The sequence below is a fragment of the Anomalospiza imberbis genome, chromosome 7 (assembly GCF_031753505.1).
Source record: "Anomalospiza imberbis isolate Cuckoo-Finch-1a 21T00152 chromosome 7, ASM3175350v1, whole genome shotgun sequence".
Lineage (NCBI taxonomy): Eukaryota > Metazoa > Chordata > Aves > Passeriformes > Viduidae > Anomalospiza > Anomalospiza imberbis.
The window spans coordinates 19,675,567-19,702,381 of NC_089687.1; the positions used below are offsets into that span (position 1 = coordinate 19,675,567).

The following is a 26,815-nucleotide window of genomic DNA, read 5'->3' on the forward strand; positions in this document are numbered from 1 at the left end:
CATACAGATTTTTCATTTACAAGATGCTGAACTTTTCACTTCTGGCTCGTGAAGTACATTTGGATAAAATAATACAATGCCTAAACCAAATAAAAAATGCTATATTAAATTATGTTATATTTTTAAATTGGAAACATAGGGGAGGAAAGCAAGACTTAACAAAGAATGCTGTGCTCAAGCCAGCGTTGATTTACGGAACAGATGTTCACTCACCAGCTTCTTCAGGATTTCAGAACTCACAGGTGTCAGTTTCACATTTTACATTGGTTTTGGTTTTGGGTTGGTATTTTTTTTTTCAGAAAACCATAAGGAGATCATTGGGTTTTCTACTTCTAACAAACTTCTCATCAGCCAGTCACATAACTTCCATTACTTCCCACTATGTATGTGATTACTGACCCAAATGCCTATTGGTTTGAATTAAACCCATCAAAGGAGGTACATACTTCAGTGCCACTCTTAGTTAATTTAGAAGGTGCTCACAACGTTAGGCATCGTTATACACTTTCGTTCCTTAGTTTTAAGATACATTAACTTTGAATTGCAATACATACATATGGAATACTATTATCAGTTACTCATTTTTTTGCACAGTTCGCCTAAAATCCCATTTTAATTCTTTACAAGCCCTAGCGAGGCGTACTGCTGGAGGAACCCTGTGCGCTCCCAGCACCGTGCAGGACGGTTCATTTACCAACCCCTGGCCATTTCGCGAGCTCATCGGCGGGGAAGACCGGCACTACTCCCGAGCACGTTTGGCTAGAAAGGCTCCGCGTACCTGCCGCGCTCCAGCCTCTCCGGCTGCTTCCCGCGCCGCGCCCGCTCGGGCCTGCGGCGGCGGGGCCGCGGGAGGGGCGGAGCGCCGCTGACGAGCCCGAGGAGGCGGGAGCCCCTCCCCCAGTCGCTCGGGCTCCCCGCGAGCGGCCCACGCCGCCGGGCCGGGCCGTGTCGCTGCTCGCGACCCCTCGCACCGTGCCCGGGCCGGGGAAACGCTGCTCCCGCCGCCGCCCTCCCCCGCCCGCCCCCGGCGCGCCGCCCCCGGGCCGCCGCTCCCGCCCTGTCCGCCACTGACGCAGTCCGTGCCGCACCAGCTCCAACATGGCGGCAGCGCGGCGCTGAGCAGCGCGGGGCTACAAGGGCCGCCAGCGGGTGAGTGCCGGCCACGCCGCCGGGCAGCGCCGGGCGCCCGCGCGGCCGAGTGAGGGCCGTCGCCCGGGCCGCGCCGGGGGCTGGGCGGACGGTGGAGGAGGAGGTCGCAGCACCGCGGGGCCTGAGCCTCGGTCACGGCGCGGGTAGGAGCCCCGGCCCCTCCCGGCCGGCCCGGCCGCCCGCGCTGCCTCCTCGCACACGCCCCTCGCAAGGCCCGGCCGCCCTTGTGCCGGGGGCAGGCAGACCGCGGCGCTCGACGCGTCCCGGGTGAGGGCCCCTGGGAGGGAAGGGGTGTGAGGAGCTGCGAGTGCGGCCCAAGGCAGGCGGGAGCGGCAGGGGTGGGTGAAGCGGCGCACGGGGCCTGGCGCACATCGCGCCGGGGGTCGGGTCTGCCAGGCCGGCTGTGCCTGTCCGCAGCCTGGCTAGCCGCGGGTCTGTGTCCGCAGCGAGCGCCCTGCCCGCCTGCTGGCTGGGGAGTTTGAATGAGTCTGCCTTCCTCCAGACGAGGAAGGAACGGGGCTGTCTGCGTGCCACATGTTCTCCCCTCTGCAGGCCTCTCCTAGGAAAGTGGAGCCTGTAGGAACTCCTGTGTCTGGCAGGAGACCCCTCTGCCTCTCTCTTTTAGGGATTTCCTATGGCTTTCCAAAGACTTCTGTTAGTATTGTGTTTTAGGCTCATTTTGTTTGCAGCCATGACCAGACTATAAGTGCTGCATATATATGGCTGTACTTTGAGGCCTTGAAGAGGCTTTGAGAGACTTAAGAGAAATGGCTCACTGAAAGTGTGGACAGAATATCTGTTGTAGTGCTAAACATTGCCTTTAAGTCCAGTCGCAATTAGAAAATTTATAAATAATGATGAAGTCATTTTGACCAGTAGTTTCCTAATGTTTGACTGGTTAAGTTAATTAGTAGTCATCTGAGACCTGATTTAAGAGACATGTCAGAATGTTATCTTGCATATAGTCTATTTTCTAAGATGTATTTTTTCTGAGAGACTATTTTGGAGGTTTCATGGTTTTTTTTCTATAATGTCAGAAGAAGAGACTGTTCTTTGGACAAGGATAAATGTTACTAGTGGTTTTTTTGGTGTGGTTTCATGTTGTTGGGGTTTTTTTAAATCTTTTCTCCGCCATTTTGTTTCACTATTCCCATTGCATTGGGGTCCAGCATGGCTCAGATTTTTAGGTGCTACCATGATAAAAATATGGTAACAATTTGTAGGTTAAACATGATTTATGAAGCATTAGTTTGTCTAAACTCACAGAGCTTGATTTATCCATTTGTAAAAATTATGTATAAATATGTGCAGTAGATCTGAAGGGTAGCATAAAAAGGATAGCAGCATCAGTGGTTCTCTGAGAGCACCCTTTGGGACTGTATTTCTCATTAAGACTTCCCATTCTTTCAGTCCTCTTCTGTGAAACAAACATTATTGCTTTAATTAGCTAGCAGTCATCAAGCTGCTATCAAGAGAAGATTTGGGTTTTTTTCCTCATAGGATCTCAGAAAATCTGAGGATTATGAGGGAAGTTAGAGGAAGAATATGTAACAGAGTGGAGTATTTTACTGTGTTGCAGCATGATTTCTCCACTACCAGTTCACTCCTCCATGCAATGGTAATTTAGGAGCCAGCTTCCATTTGGAAGAGAGTCAGTGAGTGCCAGGGAAAAAAATGTGGCCATCTTCTAATGCAGTGAGGTTTAGGTCAGAGGCTGGGATGAAACATAGAAGGGATCTAGTAGAGAAAGAGGTAGAACATGAGAATAAAACACGATACAACAAGGTTTTTTTGGTTATGGTTGTCATTCAGAGATGTCTCTTACTGTTGCATGGTTGTCTTGCCTTACTCTCATCTTCAGTAACAGGTGGGAAAGGATTCCACTGCTGAAATTAATTTTGGGATTTGCATGACTTGGAGATTACATCCTGTAAAAGGATTTTTCCCCTTTCATACAACGCATAAACTTGCATTTTCTTAGCACTTTTTAAGTTTTAAAATAAAAGTTCATGGATTCAGGCCTATTCAAATTCACACCAACAAGTGCACCTATTTGTGTACAGACCTGACAGAATACATCTGTATTTCTTCACAAATCATAGCACAGGAAAAGAAGTCCTTTCCCTATGAATTTGATAATAGAAAATCATGACTAAGACTTGACAACAAAGATTTTTAGTTGCAAGTGACAAGGTTGGATATTTTAACATTCTTCATTGTAGATAACCCTTTTCTAGAAAAATAAAGGGGATGATCCAGTAGGAACCTGCATTTCTGTGTAAACAGTTTCAGGACGTTACTACATTCTCAGCTGAATTTTATGCTCTCCCAGCTGGGGTGTTAAAACTGGGTGTGCATTCCTTATACTTTAGTATAAGAAGACTAAATTCATGTTCGTAATTGCAAAAAATCATACTGAAAGTGGTGTAAGTGATTTACCAGTGCAGTAGGGTTAGGAATATGTACTGCATATTTAGTCAGGGCCTATCTAAGGGTGGTATTTTCTTAAGTCTCCCTTGCCTCATTTCCATGGAAGACAGTGGTTGATATTGTCAGGTGTCTGATTTCCTTTCTTTGGAGGGAAGCAAATCCTATGTTAGTAGTCCAGTAAATACTTCTAACACAGGTGTAGAGAGGAGGCCTGGTGAATAATGGTGTGAATCACTTTTTGCCTGCAAAAATGTTGAAAATTTTATTTTATGGATGGTTTTTCTTTTGAAGGGACTGTCAGATTGAAAACTTATAATGCATGATTTTTAGTGATGACTTGAAAGTCTTCCTACATAAATTTCATAGAGCTGTGTAGAAAGCAAATATTTTCTTTCTTATAGGTGTGTTAAATCCGTGTGATTGCAAAGACGTAATCCGAAATCTGAAATGTGTTCTAGTGTAGCGCGTTATTCCTAAATTTGGCAACAAAAATCCTGTGCTTCTGATTAGTGAAATGAAAAAAAAAATCATTTCCTTAGATGTCATTGCTGCTAATTCAGAGTGTTCAGATAATGAAGTACAGAGGAAAAGATGGTGGTGTTTAGGGAAAAATGCTAAAGAAATTATGGAGATAGAGGGTTGATCTGTTTAGGTTTTTGTTGTTCACATCTTTGGTATCATGCTAACACAGCTGCAAGCTCTGTCACAGGAATGGATCTATGAACAAATTATGTCTCCCATTTCACAATCATAAATTCACTTCTAGTTTAATCCATACTGGAAAGAACTTGTAACGTTTTTAGTCTGTGCCTCTGCCATCACTTTAGGCTGATATGTGCTGCTGCCGTATCTTTCTGTGGAGTAAGGAGGAAAGGGTGGTTTTTATGCAGCCAGGTAGCCACTTGTATGCAAGCTAAACACATGGGTGTAGGAACTTTCTATAAATGTATCAGCCCACATTTATATTGTCTTCAAGTGACTGCAGCCACAGGTTAAAGAATATATGTTCTTGTGTTCACTTTGTGCATTTGCATTTTCTGAATGCAAAGTTTTGCTTTAAAATACATTTCTGGAGATTCTGCATGCCTGTCTTTGAAATATTTATCAATGCAGTTTAGTCTTGCTGTTTTTGTAGATGGTGTGAAACAAAATGCTAGGAGTGTGAATTTATGTACTTTATTGTTTACTTCGTTTGGACATTGAATGAAGATCAGTGCAGGTAATTGTAAGTTGATGCAAGGAAGCATGTTCAAAGGCAAGGTAAAGGAGAAATTAAAAATCTGGAAGAACTGGGGAGGACAGGCAAGTGAAGGAGTATGACACAATGTCTCTTTTTCCTACCAGGTATGTCTTTGCTTACTATTCTGTCCTGTACTGGGACTGAAACAAATCAGTAGTTCAGCACAGTTATAGAGAAAATTGGGTTTTCCCCTCCTATAAAACAAGGAAACACTGCTGTATTGCTGCTTGCTGTCACCTTCTTTGGGATGCATGACATGCTGATACTCAGTTGATGTGCATCTGTGAGGGTTTTCTAGCCTGTTCCGTCAAAAGGCTCTAGTATGTGTTAAAAGGTGTTATTACCAGATCCCTGCTAGCACAGGTGATTTTGGAAATAAAATTCCCCAAGATGTGTTTTTTTAAACACATCAACAAATATCAGTGATTATCCCTGGCGGAAAGATGCTTGTGAACAGTTTGGGATAGTTATCTTTTTCCATTGGCACAGATCATTTTGAAGGAGAAGAGCTGCTGGCAGCGTGGCCTTGAGCTGCCCAGCTTTATCCTGCAAGTATTTAAACAAAATCATGAGACTGATGGAGCTGTGAAGTAATGTGAACCCTGGGGGACACAGCTGGTGAAATGTTGGTTGTGGATGGAGCTGTTCTGACAAGACTAAGTACTTTTGGTGTATTTGTTGACAAATACCTATATGCTCTAAGCTGAACTGTAATTCTACTTTCAGGCATAAATGAAATGAGCCCTTTTTTTAGATATGCTGAAGTGATGTTCTAGATGCTTGGTTGTCTTCGGGGTTTTTTTGGTTATAGATTCTACTTAGACTTAGTAAGAGCCTCTTCAAACGGAAGATGGTTGAGAATGATGAATAACTTGAAAATTTCAGAGTAGTACTTGGGCTGATATTTTGTCCTTTCTTAGAGTTTTGGAAGGAAAAAATGATCTGACTTACCAAGATTATCCTCCATAGCACATTTGTTGAATGTATGTATAGTAAGCATTTTTTGGGTTCACATAAAATGCATATTCCTTTCACTGGTGAAATTCCATCAAGTTCACAATTAAAAAATGCGGGGTATTGAGGGTTAAGAATATCCATGTTCTAACTGAAAATGAATTTTGAGAGAGAAATAGCACAAATCATTTAAGCCCTATTGTTATCAGACATGTAGTGCTACTGAGCTTGTGATTTTCTGACTTCATTGCTGATATTTTCTGACTTTATTCTTGGCATATTTTTTGTGGTTTTGTTTGTCGATTTTGTATTTAACATTCAGACTCCCTGTACTTGCTTTTAATTCAGACAAGTTTTAAATGATCAGTACATAGAAGACTGTGTTTGGTGTTACTACATGAATAGCAATTATTATTTTTAAGGACCATTTGTAACTTGGTACTTTGCCCTGTAGCACAGGAAAAGGTCTGGCTGAAATAACAGTGCAAAGAATACTTAAGTATGTTGGAGAAGAAATGCTCACTTGACTTGTGAGGTAGGTAGGATAAATGTCACTGATATCTTAGCCTGGTTTTCTGGGCACCATGAGCTCAAGAGTGAGATATATTGGCTTGGCCTGGAGTCCGTTCAGGGGGTTCATACTGACCCATTGCCATACCTGTCATTTAGAATCTAATGCAGCTGGTGTGTAGGGGATATTATTGGAGGATTTAGGGACAGTGCAGGGTACACTGGAAGTAATGGTTAGAATATGGACTAACTTTCTTTGTTCCACTCTTCATGAAACAGTGTTGAGGTAGAAAAACATCAAATTGAGAAAACTTGGTAGGGATAGGGAGTTGGGTAGAATTCTTTATTTCTGATTTCTCTCTCCCACAGTCTACAAAACAGAGTTAAAAATTGACTGACGTAGGTATATTTGTATTCATTTCACAACATAGCTTTAGTCATTATCAGTGTTTGAAATAAAAATTGTGTCACGTATTAAGATAGTTGTCATTTATTTTGGCTTAAATACTGTATATAAATGTTAAGGCATACCTCTACATTTCTCAAGCAAACTGCTTGTAAAGCAGGAAATTCCTTCTCACTTAAGCATTAGAATTAAATGCTTGAAGTTTGAGTACAAGCAGCCAATCAGTTGTGGTACTGATGCTCCTTAGAGGTCTCAGTTCAGTTAAAAATGGCAGTTCTAGCACCAAATAATATTTATTAGAGCATTTATTGTGAAAGGTTTCCTTGAAAAAAGTATCCCCATGCAGCTGTGTAGTCTGTTCTGCCCCTGACAGTGAGTGGCTGTGCTTTGGCTGGTCTCAGTTCTGAGAGCAACCTGTCCACACCCCGCTATCTGATCCCGTCCCTTGGGGACACCCTGCAGTCTCTGGTGACCTGGGCAGCCTCCTGCTGACATGGTGGCATCGGTGTCTTCAGCTATGGGCATCTTCTCTATTTGTTTCTCTGCCGGCAACTAAATTGGTTATACTGATAGGAGAGAAATGCTAATTCAATTCAAGCAGACTGAGATAAGCCTGCTGCTTTGGACCAGTGTCTGCCTTGTGTGTATGAATGTATTTGTTACACACTTAGAGAATATCTAGTGAGAGTCTGCATTTTTCTAAAATCTTCTCATGCTAAAAATCTCATGAATAATGAACTACTGAGTGGTGTTTTAATTTAAACCAGTCCTGCATTGTTCTTGGGATTTTTGCTGTGTAATCTTAGCAAAATGTTAGGAGTGACAGCACAAGTAGGAAGAATATAGGCTAACATGATTACACTGCTGTCTTGATTTTTTACAGCCACTTGTTCATATGCTGAGAGTGGCAGATGGTGACAATTGAATTTTTCAAGGATGTTCTGTGGTACAGCTATGAGTGCAGCTTTAGGAGAGATGTGTGCAGTATGTCATCTAGATTTGAGCTATATTTTCTGGCAATAAAAAATAATTAAGAGTGAAAATGTACGGATTATATTCCAAATTCTGGAAAAGGTATTCCTGTCTTACAGATCCTTTTGCAGTCACTGTTTGTTTTTTTTTTTTTTCCCAGTCTGAAGTAACTCAGAGAGAGTAGGGACTTAGAAGAGGAGAAGAATATGGTTGTACATAGTGTTGGAATGTTGGAGATGCAAATGCAATTAAGACATAGCTTGTTACACAAAATTAAAAGGATTTATATAGTCTAAGGCAAAAGCTGCATTAAAATTCTCTATAAGGAATCACAGAATCATTTATGCTGGAAAAACTCCGTAAGACCGTTGAGCCTAATAGTAAATTTAGCAGTACCAAGTCTACAACCAAACCGTGTCCTTAAGCAACGCTATGCCTCTATACATCTTTTAAATCTTAACAGTGATGGTATCCCAAGAGATAAACAATAACATGAAAGGAAAAAGGAGAATGAAAAACCGAAATAATTTCACTTAGCAGTAGTTGTGGAACAGCTAAACCCTTGTATTTTTTTTGTCAAGAATGGTTTGAATCCTAACTGGAGCAATGCCTGGTAACTGCCAGCAATTCCTGCAATGACAGGAATTCAGGAAATACTGAAATTTGAAAATTGAATACTAAAGTCTTGCCCATATCTCACAGTATCTTTTCCTTTTGTATTTCCCCACCTGAAGTATGGCACTCAAATTTAAATTTAATGTTATTGCAGCAAACATGAAGAAAATCACTCATCTGGGGCTACAACACATGACAATGACCTATAGTACTTGGCATTTTTTGAACTTCAAAAAATGCTAATGTTTGCTGTCTGGGGTTTTTTGTTTGCTTTTCTGCAGTTTTTATTGACTTTTCTATTGACTTACACATGATTTCAGTACACAGAAGGAAAAACTGAATTTTATTTTTTTTACTTACAGTAGTTAGACTTCTGAAGCCATGGGAGTAAAAGTCCAGAGACCTCGTTGCTTTTTTGACATAGCCATCAACAATGTACCCGGTAAGAATATTAATGTATCAATTCAGTAGCATGATACTCATATGAGGTATGTGTAGGAATACTACAAATACCATTTAACTTCACAATAAATACGTTGGGTTTTTTTTTTTTTTCCCAGCTGGAAGAGTGGTCTTTGAATTGTTTTCAGATGTGTGTCCAAAGACATGTGAGAATTTTCGCTGCCTTTGCACAGGTTTGTAGATTTTACTATTTAATCTGTAATTTTTAATGTAATGCCATGTTAATTAGTTTGATGTCTGTTATTATTAGTGCCATTTTCTTGAATATGAAAGTAATTTCAGCATTGGTTCTTGACACATCTGAATATTAAGCTGATGGTACATATATCCTACACATATGATATAGAGCCAAAGCAGTTGTAGCTTTGGTTTAGTGTGTTGCAGGGAGTATATACTAACCAACTTTAAATACAGGCACAGTAAGCTGATTTTCTGTTACTAGCACAGATATTGCTGTTCACATTATATAACATCATCCAGTCTTGAAAGATAGCCAGCAAGAGATCAACCATGCAGATTTACTTTTCAGTCTTATGATACTTAGTGGAATTTGAAAGGTGATCCAGTTGTTTTTTCTGTTATTTTAATTTCTTGGTGGACACTGGTGATTTCTACTCCAATTGAAAGTGTAAAATACTCAGAAGATTCTCCCTTGGAAACATTTACAAACAGAATTACTTTCCTGTAGACTGCATATGTTTGTTGCAAATGCTGACAGCTTAGCAAAGCTTGAGTTTATGGTCACAAGAATAACTTTGTGAATTCATAAATAGCATATCTGCTTTCTGTCTTCTACTTCCTTTCCTTCCAGCTTGGTTGTTTTTCAGAGTCTGTAGCTGTTAATACTGAATCCCTCGGCAGTACTAATATGATCTGAATCAGGTGTGGATACAGGATTACATTCATGCAGCACACCATTCAGGATGTCTGCAGGAATGTAGACATTATCTGATCTGACAATAGGTTTAATGGCACAAAATCAGATTATCAAAAATTGTTAACAAATTTCAATTTTAATGATTTTAATGGCTATGACTATGTTAACACATGACCGTGGCATTCTTGATGTCAATCATGCAAAGGTCAGATTATTGAATAAAGGTGTTACTCCCTACTACTGCCTTATATTTGTGAATTGAAGTCTTCAACAGCATTTCAGGTCAGCAACAAGTGTGACTAAGTTCATCCTTTGTTGCTGACATCCATAATCAAATTCAGATCCTGAACTATTTTGCTGCCTTAACACATATAAGAATAGTGAGAAAATATGCAGGAAATTTTATACTGATCATCAGCAAATTATTCAAACTTTTAATTTTTGTTTTCCTTACTCATCTTTTTTTCTGGAAGTTTTGAAAAGTGTGTGCTGTCTTCGTGAAACACGGGTTGACAGCTCCATGTTTTCTTGGCATACTCAGTTAGTGGAACATACACAGCTTGACATTTATCAGAGTTGCTATCAAAAGTGGGGCTTTTTCTAGCTCGTCATATCCACGTGGAGACACCAGTCTGTAAGTTCGGAGGAACTGTCCTTGGCAAGAGCTGCCGGTTTAATTGCTCAGAATAAGATTGTAGGAAGATGCTGTCTAGCAGTTTGCCAGCATGAAGAGGAAGTGGTCTTCCCTGAGAAGTCCCACTGATTACCTTACTGTTGCCTTCACAGGACCCACCATGAGCCATTCATCTTGCTAACTCAGCAGAAATATTCTCTCTTTGAGCAGGGCTTTGAGCCATTGTGTTGTAGCTGAAGCAGAGTTTGCTTAAACAGCAGGGCTGATGCAAGAAGATGGCAGTTGTCATCATGAGTGGGGGAGGAAATGAGAGTCCTCCTCCTTCTCCCTGCCTGTATGGCTTTCTTGCAAGTCTTTATGGTACCTTAACCTTGCTGTTTTTTAACTACAGATCTGATTGTTTCTTGCATGTTTCTGAGCAATACCAGTTGTCATGAATGTAAACTGGATGTTTAGCTTCAGTCAATCTGCATGGAAGTGACCAGAGTTGTATACTAATGCCAGTAAGGAGTTCTTCTAGTATAACTGTAGAGACAGAGACAGTAGTTTCTGCACTGCTTTCTTAAATGCCAGTTTATTACTGGTATTACAGGTAAGTGTCTGCTTCACAAGCCAGAAGATGATTTTGGTTGAGTGCCTTACATAGAACTTTTTTTGTAATGAAGATTCTACAGAGAGTAATTTTTGGTTTTGTTCATTCTCTTCTTTAGGTGAAAAGGGTACAGGAAAGTCCACCCAAAAGCCATTGCATTACAAAAGTTGTCTGTTTCACAGGGTTGTGAAAGATTTTATGATCCAAGGAGGTGACTTCAGTGAAGGTATGATATGAATCTTTAAAGAAAATTTTGCCACTTACGTAATAAAACATTGCAAAAGTTCTATGTGGAACCGTTTACTTAAATTAATTAGTCTCTGACAGATATCACTGCTTTTCCCCCTTTCTTCTGTGTGAGAACCTTTCTGTGAGAACCTGTATCATAAACTTTTATATGTGCATTCGCACACTTTTGCTCAAGTTATCTCAAGTACTCAGAGAACTAAATACCTGCTATTGAAAGGTTGAAGTGTGAGAATAAAGTATTGTATCGGCTGCTGGGAAATAAAGAAAAAAGGGAGACTGTTGGTGAATACATGGGAGAATACTTTCTTGTTTTCCAAGATTTTTGCTTTTGGATTACAAAGATGCATCTTGATTGTGTTTCCATATCTTGAAGAATTATGTCACTGACTTGGATGCAGTTACATCAGTATTATGAAGCACCTTCCACATAATGCAACTCCTTTAATTACTACTTTTACTGTCACTGTTCCTCTTTTAAGGAAATGGCAGAGGAGGAGAATCCATTTATGGTGGCTTTTTTGAAGGTAAGAGTTCTATCAGTCTGTTCTATTTTGACGTTAAACAATCACCTTTACATTCCATAGTCTCTGTTTTGTAAACCTGAATTCCATTTTTTTAAAATATCTTGTCTGGTCTTGAAGGCCTTTGACTGTCCCATTTAAGTTATTTTACTTTTAAGTTATGAACCATTTTAATGAATGAAAAACTGAAACTGAATTCCTTTGTATGTGTCCCTTTTACCAGATTTATATTTTTATTGCTGATTTTAGGCATTTATTTTTGGCTTGCTCAGCTAGCTAAAAGCTGGGGATGATCTTCTCTTTGAGGGAAAAGGAGAAAGGTGTGGGTGGGGTTGAGTTTCCTCGCAAGTTTTTATTTAAATATGCACAAAATCCTGCTTTCCTGAACCCAAGATGAATTAAAGATAGAGCTTTTAGTTTTCTCACAGTCCTGTTTCTTTCTCAGCCAGTGTTGAAGAAAAAGTTATAGTTGCTGTGTTTCTCAGCCTGTGTTTGTCTAGAATGTAGTGGAGCATCTGTGTTTATTGGAGCGGTTGTGTTACACCTAAGCCCAGGTGCTGGGTAGCTGCCACCCAGGCAAGGTTGAGCCCCTCTCCCCTCCTGGATACTTTTTTTTGCCACTGGTTGTTGTTTGAGCTTGCAGTACACACAATAATTGTTCACTGCTGTAGTTGGGCCAGGCTGCAAATTTATATCAGACCTTGAGTAGAATCAACAGTTTGCAAATGCCAAAAGAGGGAGGAGGCCTTTCCTTTCACTGACTGTCTGATCAAACTTTAGCCTGATTCAGCTTGCTAAAATGCCTAAAGATTATTGCAGCAGAAAAGAATTATATATTCCCATGTTAGTGAGTGGATCCAGTTTGGCAAGCATAAGAAGCAACACAAATGAGAGCTGGATTTGAGGAAATGTATGGCTGGGAGAAATGGGAAAATGAGCATAACCTCCACTTACCTTCTGACAGTAGCAGGCTGGCTGTTCAACTGGCTGGATCAATTAACCAATGCACCATGGGATTAGATTAACATTTGATGCTATTGTACAAGTGATTAGAGAGTGAGTGGGATCATCCCTTTCATGGCTAGTGACAGTAGCATTATGAATATTGTACATTTTTCTTTGATAATACTTCCTCCTGCCATCTGTATCCAAACAATATTGAACAAATGTCCTCATGTCTGCAGAGTTTCCTTCCCCCAAAAGCCTTTTTGCTGTTGTGGGAAAGAAGGGAGAGGATTATTTCTTACAGGTGTCTTAAATGAAGAATAGTGATTACATTTTACACTTTTTTATTTCATAGTTTCGTTGGGATTTAGTTTGAACTGTTAACAATTCCTTGCTCATCAGAAGGATTCATTGAAGTTAAACTAATTTTCTTAATGAATAACTTGATAAATTCATCTCTGTCAGACAAACAAGTTGTTTGGGATTACTATGAAACTATCTATGTGTACTTTAAAAAACCCAAAAAAACCAGAACAACAAAATGCCTGAAAATTAGGGATTTATTAATAGTTAATTCACAGCTTCTGTTCCAAAGAAAAATAGAGCAACAACTTAAGCATCTCTGCTAATGTTGGTAGGAGACAGATCTTTTGTGCAAGAATACTAAATTTTAATTTTTTTTCCTCTCAGGCTATAAACAATTGGATTCATATTTCTCCTTGTTACATAGAATGAACAGAATGATGTTTTTAAAATAGCTGTTATTTTTAGTCTATTTTTAATACAACTTTTCATTCAAGAGACGAACAGATTTATTTAATTAGGATTCATTTACTTAGATTATAGCATTTACCTAAGCATATATCGTATGCTTAAAAAGTAACTGAAAACACTTTCTTTAGATGAAAGTTTTGCTGTAAAGCACAACAAAGAATTTCTCCTTTCAATGGCCAACCGAGGGAAAGATACAAATGGTTCACAGTTCTTTATGTAAGTATTGAAATGTCTTGAAATGTATATATGGATTGCTATTTGTAAGCTGTAAAGGGAATCCTTTTAAATATTGAAGACTAGCTCCTGTGCAAAGCCAAAGTTGATGGTTTTTTACCAGGTTGCCAGGAAGTAGCCATTTTCCTAATGTACTTATTTTTACCCCTAATGTGCTTATTTGTATTTAATCTTCTGTGCAAAAGGGCCTTGGGTAGTTTTCAGTAGTAGTGTTCGAACTTGGACAAAAAAGCAAACCTGTTCGTTTCCTGTAAAATTCTTAGTACTCTGATAAGTTGTTTTCAGGAAGGTGGCAAAATAGCTTTGGGGGTCCTCCAAAGTAGCAGAGGGCTTTTATTAATCACAAAATAGCTTTCCTATACAGTCTTACTTACAGGTAAAACTTAAATTCTAAAAATACATTGCAGTAGACTCTTTTAAAATCCAACTTATCTACAGAAAATATTCTCAAAATACATCACTCTTGCCCATGTTTCATGGCCTTAGTTAACATAACGAGTTGTGGATGTCAGCATTAAAACCTGATTTTGGGATTTCTAAATGGTCATTACTCCAACCTCTCAGTTTTCTACTCTTCCATAACTGACATGTATGCCTTAGTAATGCTAGTATAGGGGAAAGCTGAGAGTCAGTTCTGCTTCTGTGTCAAGTAATCTCTACATGCAGATACTTCTTCTTACAGTTTTCTGGTCATTTTCTAATGTGTAAAAGGTTATTAGCATTTTTCCTGCAGATTTTTGTATCTGTTCCTGGTAGTACTTATGTAACTCAATAAGCAGAAACTTATTATATCCCGTATGAGGATTCTGTCTAGAAATTTGTGTGCAATTTTGGGGTTTTTTCAGTAAACTGTAACAATCAGTGTTTCATTGAAAAGGTAGTTTAACATATAAAACATTAAATATTTTTAACTGCACACAAACATAGACTGATATATATTGGTTTTGTTCAATTTTATTATTGCACTCAAAATAATGTTCACCTTCCTATGTGTAGATTACATGCTTTGAATGCTGACTGCTTTTCATTAATACTGATTTTGTTTTTTCTCTTTAATTTAAAATCTGGAAACAACAGAACAACTAAACCAACACCTCATTTAGATGGGTAAATATCTCTTATTTTCTTCTTACATTGTTTGAGAACTGCGTTGAGAAAATTAAGTGCTAAGAATACTTACCTTTTTTTATGTTCTTCAGGCATCATGTTGTTTTTGGACAAGTCATCTCAGGTCAGGAAGTTGTGAGAGAAATAGAAAACCAGAAAACAGATGCATCCAGTAAACCATATGCTGAAGTACGCATACTGAGTTGTGGAGAGTTAATTCCAAAATCCAAAGGTAAAGTTGAACTGTACATATGAGGTAATTTTGCTTGTTTTCTTCCATGCTGGCTGCTTATAAAAATATTTAGAAACTAACTTGTGGTAGATGATGGCACGGTTGGTGAAGAGGTGTATAACATCGCAGAGCAGTCTGTCTTCTAAAGAACTTACGAGTTGTTGATGCAAAAGACATTAAAGAACAGTCATACCTGCTTTTTTCAAAGCTTCTCCTGTATTAAATTTTCTTATACTCACTACATTTTAGTACAAAGCTGGCAAGCACTTGTCATATCAAGTAGAGTGCTACGTTAAGAAGATTGGTGGCAGTCTGACTTTATTTGATAACTCGTACTTCTTTGGAAGGTATTGAACTTGTTTCAGGTTGCCCTAAGGTAACTCTTCAAAACAGGCACTTAAATTATAAAAGTCTGGGTTTGGCTCTTTAGCTCGTACACTTTCTTAAAGGGGAATATGACAAAACCTGTCTTTCTTTCTGGAAAGGATGTCCTGCTCTGCCATTGCAGAATTGAACATAGTATGCGAGCTTGGATCAAGCCTTATTTTCTGAGAGAAGCAGAATCTAAGATGTTCTGTCACCATGGAGAATCTCATTAGCAGAAAGCCAAGATTCTTATTTTGTTTGCTACTTCATTCTTAGCAAGTTCTGTTATGTACTGGGAAGGGTTGCACCAAGGATTTTGAAGCACAGCACAAGAATAACGTTTGTTTGGGCAAAGGAAAATACAAGCATTTGAACTTCAGCTTCTTGTTTTTTCATCTCCTTTTGCTCATTTCTTGTGATATTTGGCAGAATGAATTTGGCATCTCTTCAATACCACAGAATTCCAAGCAAAGTTATCTTTTGGCTCTTGACTTCTGAAAGGTTCTGGATCATGCCATGTGTTAGGGTACAATTACAGTTTTTCTGGACAGTATTCCAGACCATGGCGTCTCTTAGGAAATGCACAGGTGCTGTAGCTAGAAAATAAAACAGTACAGATGTAGGATGGGTGAAACTAAGGGATGAGATACCCACTTGCATAGATGTCCCCATTGGATTGTCACACTCCCTTTGAAGTCCACTCTAGAACTCTTGAATGACTAAATGAAACTTTTGTCACTGAGCAGTCTGATGACCTGCAGCCTTCACGCAGTGCTTTAAAGTGCTTGACATCCAGAGGGTGTGAAATAAATACAAAAAAAAATTTTCCCCCTCTAACTTCTCTTAAAAGAGAACAGGCTTCTGGAGGGATTTGACTTGTGTTGCCTTTACCCATTTGTCTGTGTTCTTGTACCTCTGACTCTGGACTGCTGCATTCGTGGCAGGTCTGGTTTCTGTGATTGGCCTGGTGTGCCAAGGGGGGGAATTGATGCCAGGGTGGTGGGATGGCCCAGTCTATAAAGCTATAAGGCTCAGTTGCAGATAATGATGTGCAGTAGGAATGTTTGGAGAACAAGAAGCCTTATGCACCAGGATCAGGCATGTGAAGGACAGAGCAGAGTGTCGGGGAAGACCATGGCCCTGATGGGTACTAATACACAGCCAGCACGATAAAGATGCTGTGTGACAGACCATGGTGAAAATTCTAGTGTGTGGAGAATCCTGTTTATGAAAGGGGAAGGCTGTGTGTAAGACCTACAGTGAGAACTGGGCCAGTACTGTGAAAGATGGCAGCATGGCTGGAATTGTTCACTAAATGCCCAGCATGGAACCTCTGATGAGCTATGCTGGCCTGAAGCAGTAGAAAAAGGAGGAACTGTGTGACAGCACATCACCTGAAGCAAATTTGACAAGCTGCTGTCCAAAGGTCACAAGTGGGTCAGGAGAGGTCCTTGGACTTGTCAGTTGCTGGCAGGGGAATCCAGATAGGAGGAGCAGTTTCTGGGATGCACTCAGTGTCATGCAAGATCATCAACAGAGTCATCTAACAGTGGAACTGTTTGTGCTACAGTGCTATGGGAGATAAAAGGGAACTGATTCTGTAAATTGAGGCAATTATCGGGGAAGGCTGCTTTTAAGAACTTAGTTTTAAGACAAATGAATAAGGAAATTGCCTGTGAGGGAACTACAGTGGTGAATTTCTGTGGGAGAGTACATTACGATAGCAAGGGAGTCTTAAATATTTATTGTATGAGCTTGTCTGGTTGGCAACACAAAGAAAGGTATTAGGTCTTCATGGAATGAAATTAGAACTGATACCTGGGTTTAACAGGTAAGATGGCACTAGCAGAAGGAATCACAGTAAAAGCAAGGTGCTTGGTATGAGTAGTTTTGTCATAGGTTAAAGTTGAGGGAAGGTGATCTGATTTTCACACAGTGAATATCCAGATGATAGCAACTATGCAAATTATCTCCTTAGGTGGAAGAATTGGATTTATTTAGGAATGAGTGGATGATGACTGAGCTGTGTTACTGGATTCTGTAAATTGAATGATACAATGATCACATCTACAATATTGCAGCGGCCTAGATAAGCTTTTAACATGGGAGGATGATCACCTAGCAAAGTAGAATGTTTGTCATATTTTCCATTCTTTTTCTTTATTTTAGTTCCTTAAAGTTGGAGGAATAAGTGAAAAGGAGAAGATTAAAAAAATAATAAAAGAAGAATTTCTCTGGCCAAGTGGTATAATTTTTAGAAGATCTTAAAGTTCTAGGGAAAATCCTAAGTCCTGGGGAGAAAAAAAAGGATGAAAGCAAAGTATTAACGCAATATTTAGGAATGTTATTACAGACTAGCTAAGCTAATACAGCTCACAAGAAAACTGTGGAACAAAAAGCGTTATGTTAGTTTTCTTAAGGACAGGTGGAAGTTTGGTACCAGTTTTGTAGAAAAGGTCCTAGTCAACAAGCCTGCTGCACTATTTGAGATCATATACCTTTGCTGAGCCAAAGTCATCTGGGACACGTATCAAGACTGTAAAACATTGACACTCTGATTCAAAACAAACAAAAAAAAATTTAAATGGCTTTGTGCAGTGGGCAGTTTTTCATGAGAGCCTCTAGTAAAGATTCCTCACAAAAAGTGAATTTCTAGGGCATTCTGCACGGAGCAGTGCTAGACTTGATTAATGACTTTCATTGATGTCACAGATTTCCCTGCAGAGTCACTGCTTGTAAAAGTGTGCTTTCTGCAATTAAGGTAGATTATGGCTGCATTCATAATTTATAAGATAATTTGATTTGCTATAAAGTAACTATATGCTTGTCACTGCTGTGAATTACACGATGGTATGATTTGTTCTGACGTTTATGCCCGAATCCGTTTTCTGGTCTAGTCACTTCTTAATTTCAAGCCATGGGGCTAATGTAAGACTTATTTCTGTGCACCTAAGCCGTTTTCACTCTAAGCAGCTGAGATGCAAAGAGTACTTGTCTGTGTCATGCAGCATGATCAGGCTAGCTCACAAAGTCTGACAAATACTGTAGGTCACAGAGAGCAGAGTGGGAAATGATGTATGTTTCAGGTGTTGGCATAAGTAGACAGCTGATCCTGAAGGTAATGAGCTGAAACATTAGGACTGTACATAGAAGTCTGTTTCTTGATGACCTTCATGTTCCAGGATTGGTCTCATTTGTTGTAATCTGTAGTTGTATAGTACCAGGTTGGTTCAGTACTCAAAACAGCGTTTGCTGCTGGACAGAGATAGATAGATAGATAGATAGATAGATGGTACCAGAAAGTACATCCAAACCCTCTTGCCAGATACTCTGCCTTTGCTGTGTAACTAGTTCTGGGCTTTTTAGTTTGGGGTTTTTTTCCCCCATGTCATTTTACTCCCTACCTCCCTAGGATTTCCCAAATACATCTCCCATTGACAGCTTGCTGCACGATAAGAATCACATTACATTTGTTGTAGTAGCAGCTCACTAACTTTCCTCCAGTTCTATCTATTACTTACTCACTGTAAAGTAGTAATTTTAACATATCGGAACTTGTTACAAGAATGCAGACAAAACTGTCACACTTTTTGACACTCTTAAAACATATGCAGGAGGAAGAAAATACAGGAAATCACTGCATTTAACAATTAAATAATTATGAAAGCATGTAAGAAACATTATGGTGCCATATGAGGATTTTTTCCCTTTGAATGGACCAAAACTGAGGGTGTAATACATCAGAAACATTTAACTTTTTTAATACTTTTTGTATACTTAGTATTTAGAGGTGAGGTGAGATTCTTCTTTTTGTTTCATTGCCACCTGGCCTACACCTGGCTCCTTTGATTGAAATTACTTAGAAAAATGTTTGGTTTTCTTTTATAAATATGTACTCATTACTTTCTGTAAATACTTATGTATTTAAACAATCTAAAACTGATACACAACATTACAGAGACTTTTTAGTAAATGTAGTGCTAAAATAAGGATGTTGAGCAAAAGTTTGCAAACAGAGAGCAGTTATCTTGGTCTGGACATACAAGAAAAATCAGAAACATAGAGAATTGTCTTTTGGAAGCATTTTTCAAGAAGCCCTAAAAGCTTCTGATGAGAATGAGCAGGCTGCTCTAAACTGGTAAGAGTGCTTGCTAGTTTATACTGCACCTGGAAGTGACTGGAAGACCAATATATTCTGTGAGGGAAAGACGTTTTTCAGTGGGTTGTCAGGCTTTTGTTAGTCTGTATCAAGTGAGGCTTGTGAATAAACACGTAGAAAACACTCTGTGTAAGTCACAGAATTACAGTGTATTCTGAGTTGGAAGGGGTCCACAAGAATCATTAAGTCCAGCTTTTATGGAGTGTGAATTATGGACCAAGTGAATGGTCTGGTCCATACCAGGGTCAAACCTTGGTGCTGTGACCAAGCTCTGACCAGCTGAGCTTATCTCAGTTGTCACACAGCTATGACTTGTGTCTGTGATGCTAAGCTAAAAAATAAATGAGATTTAGTGCAATAGGGTTGAATTTCATCCACACTACTAGTATGGGAATTTGTTAAGGATATAACATGAAAAAAAGTATCCTTAAAGTGTATGACCATAAAAGGAGGCCAGAATTGTTTCTGTTGGGATATATGCCACATCTCTGATGTAGTTCTGTGAATTAAGCTCCAGCTAGCTTGTTGTCACCCAGAGGTGTTATTTCAGCCTTAATTGGAAGTGTTTCCAGCACCGTTTCTGCATCACTGTAAAGAGGAAACCTTTCACCACTCTTTGTATTACAGCTTTCTGAATGTAAGACCCAACAAATTAGGATAGTGAGCTTAAGTCAGTTAGTACTTGGTTTAATCTGTACCTCTTATTTTCTGCTTCATAATTTCTCGTATTAGTGATTTGATGAAGTCAGGTGAAACCTGAAGCTGAAGATTTTTTTTATAAACACATGTAAATAAATTTTAAAGAATTCTTTGTGTGTAGCTTATGTTATATAAAGCATCATCAGAAAACTTACCTGGTTCTGCAAGTGTTTGACAGTATAAATTTTAGACTTAGTTTTATAAATCCAAATTCTGAAAATGTCTTGTTTTTCTAGACATATCCCTTATTGTACTATGGAGAAACAGTGTTTTTCCAAAATGTCATTTTGTTCTTGAGTTTTTTGATGAATTAATCTCATGACACAGTTATAAGAATCTAAGACAGATACAAGATGGGTGATTTTTCTGAGATTAGTTTAGAAGTGTTTGATATTAAAATGTGTCTCTGTTATTCTGATCTAAAGCCAAGAAAGAAGAAAAGAAGAGACACAAGTCATCTTCCTCATCCAGTGACTCGGAAAGTTCAAGCGATTCAGAATCATCTTCTGATTCATCATCGGATTCTGAGAGTGCTTCAGAAGAGAAGTCTAAAAAACGAAAAAAGAAACATAAAAGAAATTCCAAGAAACATAAGAAAGAAAAGAAAAAGAGAAAGAAAACCAAGAAAAGGTCAGTTTTGAGATTTGTTTTGTTTTGTTACATGTACACCATAGAGTACCATTCTCTTGCCTTAATAGCTACAGACTATGTGTAAACTAGCAATGCAGGTTTTGCAGTCTGGGAGATAGTTGGTTTCCATATACAAGAATAAATTTTCTGATATGATGGTGAAGATTCATGTTCACGTGCCTACGTACTGCAGCATGTAAAGGAGTAAACGAATGAACTAAAACTTCAGTTGGCTTGAAAAGCTGGAGTGGTAGGTTTGAAATGGGTAGGGATAGTTTGTTGCCATAAATTGACTTTTGTACAATTCAGTTTGAACCATATGCTATGGAACTCAGAAAAATGTAGTATGTAAGAATATAGCAGAATTAAATATAAAATTAATAAATTATCATACTTCATTCTTGTGGTCTGATATGCCAAAACTCTTGCAGTTTCACTGAAAAATAATAAAACTGAGAAAGCAGTCCTGCTTCTGAGAATGTTATTTTGAATCTAATAGTTACGTCATATTCAGTGTGAGATAAAAGTTGTGTCAGTTTGTCCTGGTTTAAGGCAAATTTGGGAGAAAACCTCCAAAGGGGTTCCTCTAGAAAAGCAGATTCAAGTGGCCCTTCCCCCAACTGGTTTGGGAAAAGATTTCTTTGGAGAAAAGTGGAAAAAACTGTTTATTTAACAAGCAAAGTATTCACAAGCATAAAAAATGAATGTTATTAAACAATAAAACCTCTTGCTGTTCTGAAGAGATGATAAATTCAGAAAGGCCTTGTCGTGGGCTGTAACTGGGCTCACCCAGTCTGTTATCAGTCCCTCTGGTGCTGGAACGCAGCGTCCCAGGCCCCGCTGGCCACAGCTGCGAGCTCCTGCTGGTTTTCTGCGTTTTCAGCCCCGAGCAGGTTTGAACAGTTTCAACAAAAAGAAAAAACACAGTCCAGGTACCTTCTCTGCCTCAGCTAGCTAAAAACTAACTAAAAGCAAAGGAGAGCTCTCTCTCACTGTGCTGCAGACAACACAGTCCAGGAGAAAGATGTGCAGCTTCTGGTAACAAATTCTGGGCTACTTCTCCCCCACTTTGCTCTCAAAACCATTCTTAAAGGTGCAGAACCTCATATCCAGAATAAACAGAACAGATGACTGGGGATACATATCCATCATAAATTCACCCCAGGACACAGTGCAAGTCACATTTTTCTAAGCTAGCAGTGAAATTTAAGAAACATTCACTTAGGGCAGTGCTACCTAAATACTGTTTTTGTACACCTAAGCCCTTCTCACAGAAGTTTGTAAATTGCTTGGAATTATTGTAGTTTGTAGACAGTTATATATGCTTGTGTAAAATCTGAATTTTTAGTCACCCACGATTGTTTTTAAAAGAAAATAAATCGAACAAAAAAGTTGTATCTAAATAGAGAGTATGTATATGTTTAGTGTTGCACCATTGTAATTAGTAGAGAAAAAGTATTGGTCAGAAATCTGTTGCTGTTGTATACTTTGGAACAAGTATATCGGGGGGGGAAAGTTGTTTCTGAAATACCTATGTTTTTTGAGATTCTTGTGGTATTGTTGTATATTGAATTAAGAGAATTTCTTAATTATTTAAACGGGTTGAAGGGTCGTCCCTCATCCAAATAACTCATTATGCATATTTTCTATACAAAAATAAAGTTCATCCAGTGAAAGTGAAGATGAAAACACTGAAGCACAGCCATTATCTACTGTCCGTCCTGAAGAAATTCCTCCTATACCTGAAAACCGGTTCCTGATGAGGAAAAGTCCTCCTAAAGTAGATGAGAAAGAAAAAGAGAGAAAAAGCAGAGAGAAGGAAAGAGAGAGGTAATATATCTGGTTTAAGTCTGACGATGTGCTGGCAATGGCATGGTCACATTACTGTTTTAGAACTCTAATGTTGAATCCTTTCCATATTGAACAGTTCTGTGTTGTAAGCACTGCTGGATGAAAAATAGATGTCTCCGTTTATTGGAAACTATTGTCTTTGTCCTAGAACAAAGGCTTAGTCTTTGAAAATTATTTCAGTGAGTAAAGAATGTATAATGGCTGGCTTAATTTCATTTAGCATCCATTGGAGCTGTCCAGTCTGAGTCTATAATTTATTCTATTTTCAAAAGTTGAAAAACCTGAAAATCTTGTGAAATTATTGTGGTCAGAAATTGAAGTTTTACTGTGTAGATGTTACTGTCTGCTGTAAAATAAAATTGTGTGTTTTCATTTAGTTTCTGAAGAGGTTTTAATATTGATTTTCCTTCTTTTTTAATTGTACAAACAATATCATTCTTTTTAAATTATTTTTAGTAATCTATCAAATTCACAGTCAACATACCAGAGAAGACTGTTAGTCACCAGATCTGGAAGGAAAATAAAAGGAAGAGGACCAAGGGTAAATGTTTGTAATCTGTTTTTCAAATAAGCAAGGTGGTAGCACAGTCTCACTGCTGGTGTTACTAATCATATTCATTGGGATAGTTGATTTTAAAAAAAGAAGTGCGTCGTAAGTGATTTGAGGACTGAGGCTTCAAGGAGGACAGAAAAGAGAAGAAGGGGGTGAGAAAAAACCATTAAAATATTTTTTAAAATTTAACATGGTAATATTTAAATTGGTGGATGGAACTAGCTCAAGACAGATTCTAGTGAACACAGAACCAGTAACATCAGTGCCAAGAATGTGGGGAAGACTTCTCCCCCTTTTGGCGGGGGGGGCTGTCAAATTGGCTCTTTCAGTATTGTGAAGATAAATGCTATGTGCTGCATGTAGCAAATGTTTTTAATAACTGAAGTCTCCATCCCTCAAGTTTTTAGTAAAATCCTTAATAAGTGTGCAGTACTGTTTTTGCATTGCCTGTCAAAGATACGAATCTTCATTGTTAGTAAACAAACATTAGCGTTCGTGCAAATTAAAAGTAGCAGCAAACCTTTCATCAGACTACAAAAATCCTGACGTAGATCTTGCCTTAAAATCAGTTATTTGATCAGACTTTGTGTATTCCCTCTTTAGTTAAATGTCAGATACATTTTCAGTAAGTTAGTAACTTGTCAGTGGGAACTTAGTATATGCATGTGAAGTGTCATGTTAGATGCTATGTAGAACCAAGTACCAGGGGTGAAAATCTTGCTTAGGTATTACAGCATGTGAAATTCAAACTAAGGCATGATTTTCTCTTTTCTCCTCCAAGCGTTACCGGACGCCTTCCAGATCCAGGTCAAGAGATCGATTTCGGCGCAGTGAAACTCCTCCACATTGGAGGCAAGAAATGCAAAGAGCTCAAAGAATGAGAGTGTCTAGTGGGGAAAGATGGATAAAAGGAGACAAGTAAGACTATTTCTTTCTGGAACATGTACACATGGTTTTTTAAAATTTTTTAGTTCTTAATTTTTTTTGTTGTTGTTGCTTATTTAAAAGCAATAGGTATTATCTCGGATTTTCAATAACAATTGCTTTCAAGAAGCCAGGGTGCTGACTTGATTATTCCATTATTTAATAGTGTGTGAGTTTAACCATGCTACTGCAAATACATAGTTGTTAATAAAAATGATCTGATGTGAAGTTTTAGTTGTGAAGCTGCCTCACTTCTGGTTTAATTTTTCAGAGTGGAGGGAAATGAAAACTTTTTTAAAATTGTATCTTTTTCTCTCCAAGGAGTGAAATAAATGAAACCAAGAAAGATAATCAAAAGAGCCCAGGAAGAGGAAGAGAGAGAAGAATATCAGACCACAGGCAAGTTTCTGAAAGTCCAAGCCGAAGAGGGGAAAAAGAGAAGAAAAAAGATCACAAATCCAGCAGTAAAGACAGGGAGACAAGAAGAAATTCAGAAAAAGATGACAAGCATAACAAAAGCAAAGCCAAGAAGAGAGCTAAATCTAGAAGCCATAGTAAAAGCAGAGAGAAATCAAAAAGTAAAGAAAGAGACTCCAGGCACAGCAGACATGATGAAAAGAGGCTAAGATCAAGAAGCAAAGAGAGAGACCATGAGAAAGGTAGAGAAAAAGAAAAGCACTATGATTCTAGAGGGAGAGAGAAAGAAAGAAGTAGGAGCAAGGAGAGAAGTAAAAGAGCAGGCTCCAGAAGTAATGAGCAAGATCATAGGAAGAGCAAAGACAGGGAGAAACGCAAGTCAAGAAGCAAAGAGCGTGAGCATGCTAGAGGAAAACACAGCTCCAGCAGCAGAACAAGGGATCGAAGCAAAAGCAGAGATAGGGGTAGGAGAGGAAGATCAAGAAGCAGGGACAGGGATCGCAGTAGAAGTAAGGACTATTCAAGGAATAGAGATAGAGAAACAAGAAGGAGAGGAAGATCAAGAAGCAGAGAAAGGAGAGGTACACCAGATAAATACAGAGGAAGAGAAAATAGGAGGAGGAGAGAATCAAGGAGCTCAGAGAGGGATGAAAGTCAAAGCAGAAACAGAGAGAGGTATTCAAATAGGGAAAGTAGGAGCTCATATAAGAGGAATGATAGTGAAAGCCAAAGGAAGAGGCGTTCAAAAAGCCGTGAAAGTAGTAGTCCTGAATCTAGCAGAGATAAGAAGTCTAGTAGAGATCAGGATAGAAGTCCAGACTCAAAAAAGAGACCAAGTAGCAAAGAGAGAGAATCAAAAAAATTATACTCACGCAGCAGTAAAGAAAAGGAAAAGACCAGATCCTCAGCAGAAAAAGAAATAAACCAAAAATCAAAGAGTCAGGAGAGAGATCATGCCCCTAGTAAGGATAAAAAGTCTGATCGTGAAACAAGTCCTGGAACAGATGATGACAGGCATGGATGAGTTTGTGGACTTAATGTTTCCATTGTCTCAAAGTTTTAGAGACGTTTTGGGGAACGCCTTTTTTAAAGATGTGGACTTCAGTTTGGTCTTTTGATAATCTAAAACCTGGATCATTTGTACTGCTAAAGTTTTAATAAACTTGAAATGAAAAATAAATTACATGTGTAATACAGTGTGCTGTGTTTTAAATATTTCATTGGATTATGTATCCTTCTTGTGTGTTGTCAGCTAGAAAGGTAACTTCCATGCCACCTTTATTTTTTACCTGATGAACATAGTTCAATGCAAGCAGTGGCTGCCTGTGAAGAGGCTTGTTCCATATATGAAGAAGAAAGCTGCAGATAAACTACATGTCATCTTAAAGCTAGGAGACTATTGCAGCGTGTCCATTACTCGTCTTGCCACATCTGTTTTTCAGTAGGTATAAATCCTAAGGAAATTTATTTGTAGAGGTACATTAGTTTTTGTTGTAATCACAAAGTGAATTAATTTAAGTAAATCTTCATACTTCTGTCACTGCCAGCAGTAGAATTCATTCATGTAGTAAGGCAGTCGCCTGTGTTTGGGAGTTATTTCCTTGTCCTAAAAAAACATGTTTTAAATGCTCATCAGCATAACTTTTTCCCCCTGTAATCTCTCCATTTCGTGCTTTCATGTTGTCTACTGCAGAAATGAGTGCTCCAGACTACTCTGCCTCTAACTAGTGGATGCACAGAGGTGAAACAGATTACCAGAATTTACAGTGGGGTCAGATAAGGAACTAGGAAATACTTTCAACTTTTGTTTCTTAACAAGTCCATGAGAAAACTCTTGCAGTTCTCCAGTACTGGTTTTTGGAGTAGTTGAAACAGAATTTCAAGTAAGGTTTTAAAACATGCTCTTAATTTTTTTTTAAACTGAAATTAGCTTTCTTCCTTGTTTCCTCTCATTCTAAAGAATGTAACTGTGAATTCCTTCTCATTCTCTACTATGTCCCTCAAATCACTTCCCTCCCTTTTCTGCTTTCCTCTCCTGCCTCTAGGTCCCACCCCAATTTGTATTTCACCACCATGCCTTGACGTGGAGGAGAAGGCGTTTGGCTTGTGCTGCTGCAGCAGTGCCCCCATATGTGCAATCCCCAAAGAGCAGCTGGTACGTGGTGACTCAGTGCAGTGGTCTGAAAGGATAGATTTGGTACAAACCCCAGCGCTCCTTTCAGTCCATGAAACTATTCACATCTAAGACTGGCACATCTTGAAAGTCATAAAGGGAAGTGACAAGCATTAATCTTAACGTCTGTCAAAGCAAAA

General features: G+C 38.8%; 1 protein-coding gene across 2 annotated transcripts; it reads left to right on the forward strand.

Annotated features, from left to right (window-relative positions):
- Positions 1-953: 953 nt before the first annotated feature.
- On the forward strand, positions 954-25,682 carry PPIG (peptidylprolyl isomerase G). Of its 2 annotated transcripts, none has more exons than XM_068195817.1 (13): positions 954-1,149; positions 8,639-8,718; positions 8,837-8,911; positions 10,960-11,067; positions 11,570-11,614; positions 13,459-13,546; positions 14,642-14,671; positions 14,764-14,903; positions 20,553-20,757; positions 22,420-22,587; positions 23,065-23,149; positions 23,943-24,079; positions 24,407-25,682. In XM_068195817.1, the coding sequence occupies exons 2-13, from the start codon at positions 8,658-8,660 to the stop codon at positions 25,524-25,526; spliced, it is 2,262 nt and encodes a 753-aa protein (XP_068051918.1). In that variant the 5' UTR covers positions 954-1,149; positions 8,639-8,657; the 3' UTR covers positions 25,527-25,682. The 2 variants fall into 2 exon arrangements, with proteins under 2 accessions (XP_068051918.1, XP_068051919.1); XM_068195818.1 differs by lacking the exon at positions 954-1,149 and adding an exon at positions 6,288-6,308.
- The last annotated feature ends 1,133 nt before the right edge of the window (positions 25,683-26,815 follow it).

What these genes read in the sequence shown, in the direction of transcription:
- PPIG (XM_068195817.1), top strand. Translation starts at nt 8,658, where the DNA reads ATGGGAGTAAAAGTCCAGAGACCTCGTTGCTTTTTTGACATAGCCATC. An exon ending in TTTTCGCTGCCTTTGCACAG is followed by an intron (nt 8,912 to 10,959) that starts GTTTGTAGATTT and finishes TCTCTTCTTTAG; the next exon opens with GTGAAAAGGGTACAGGAAAG. An exon ending in AGATGGATAAAAGGAGACAA is followed by an intron (nt 24,080 to 24,406) that starts GTAAGACTATTT and finishes TTTCTCTCCAAG; the next exon opens with GAGTGAAATAAATGAAACCA.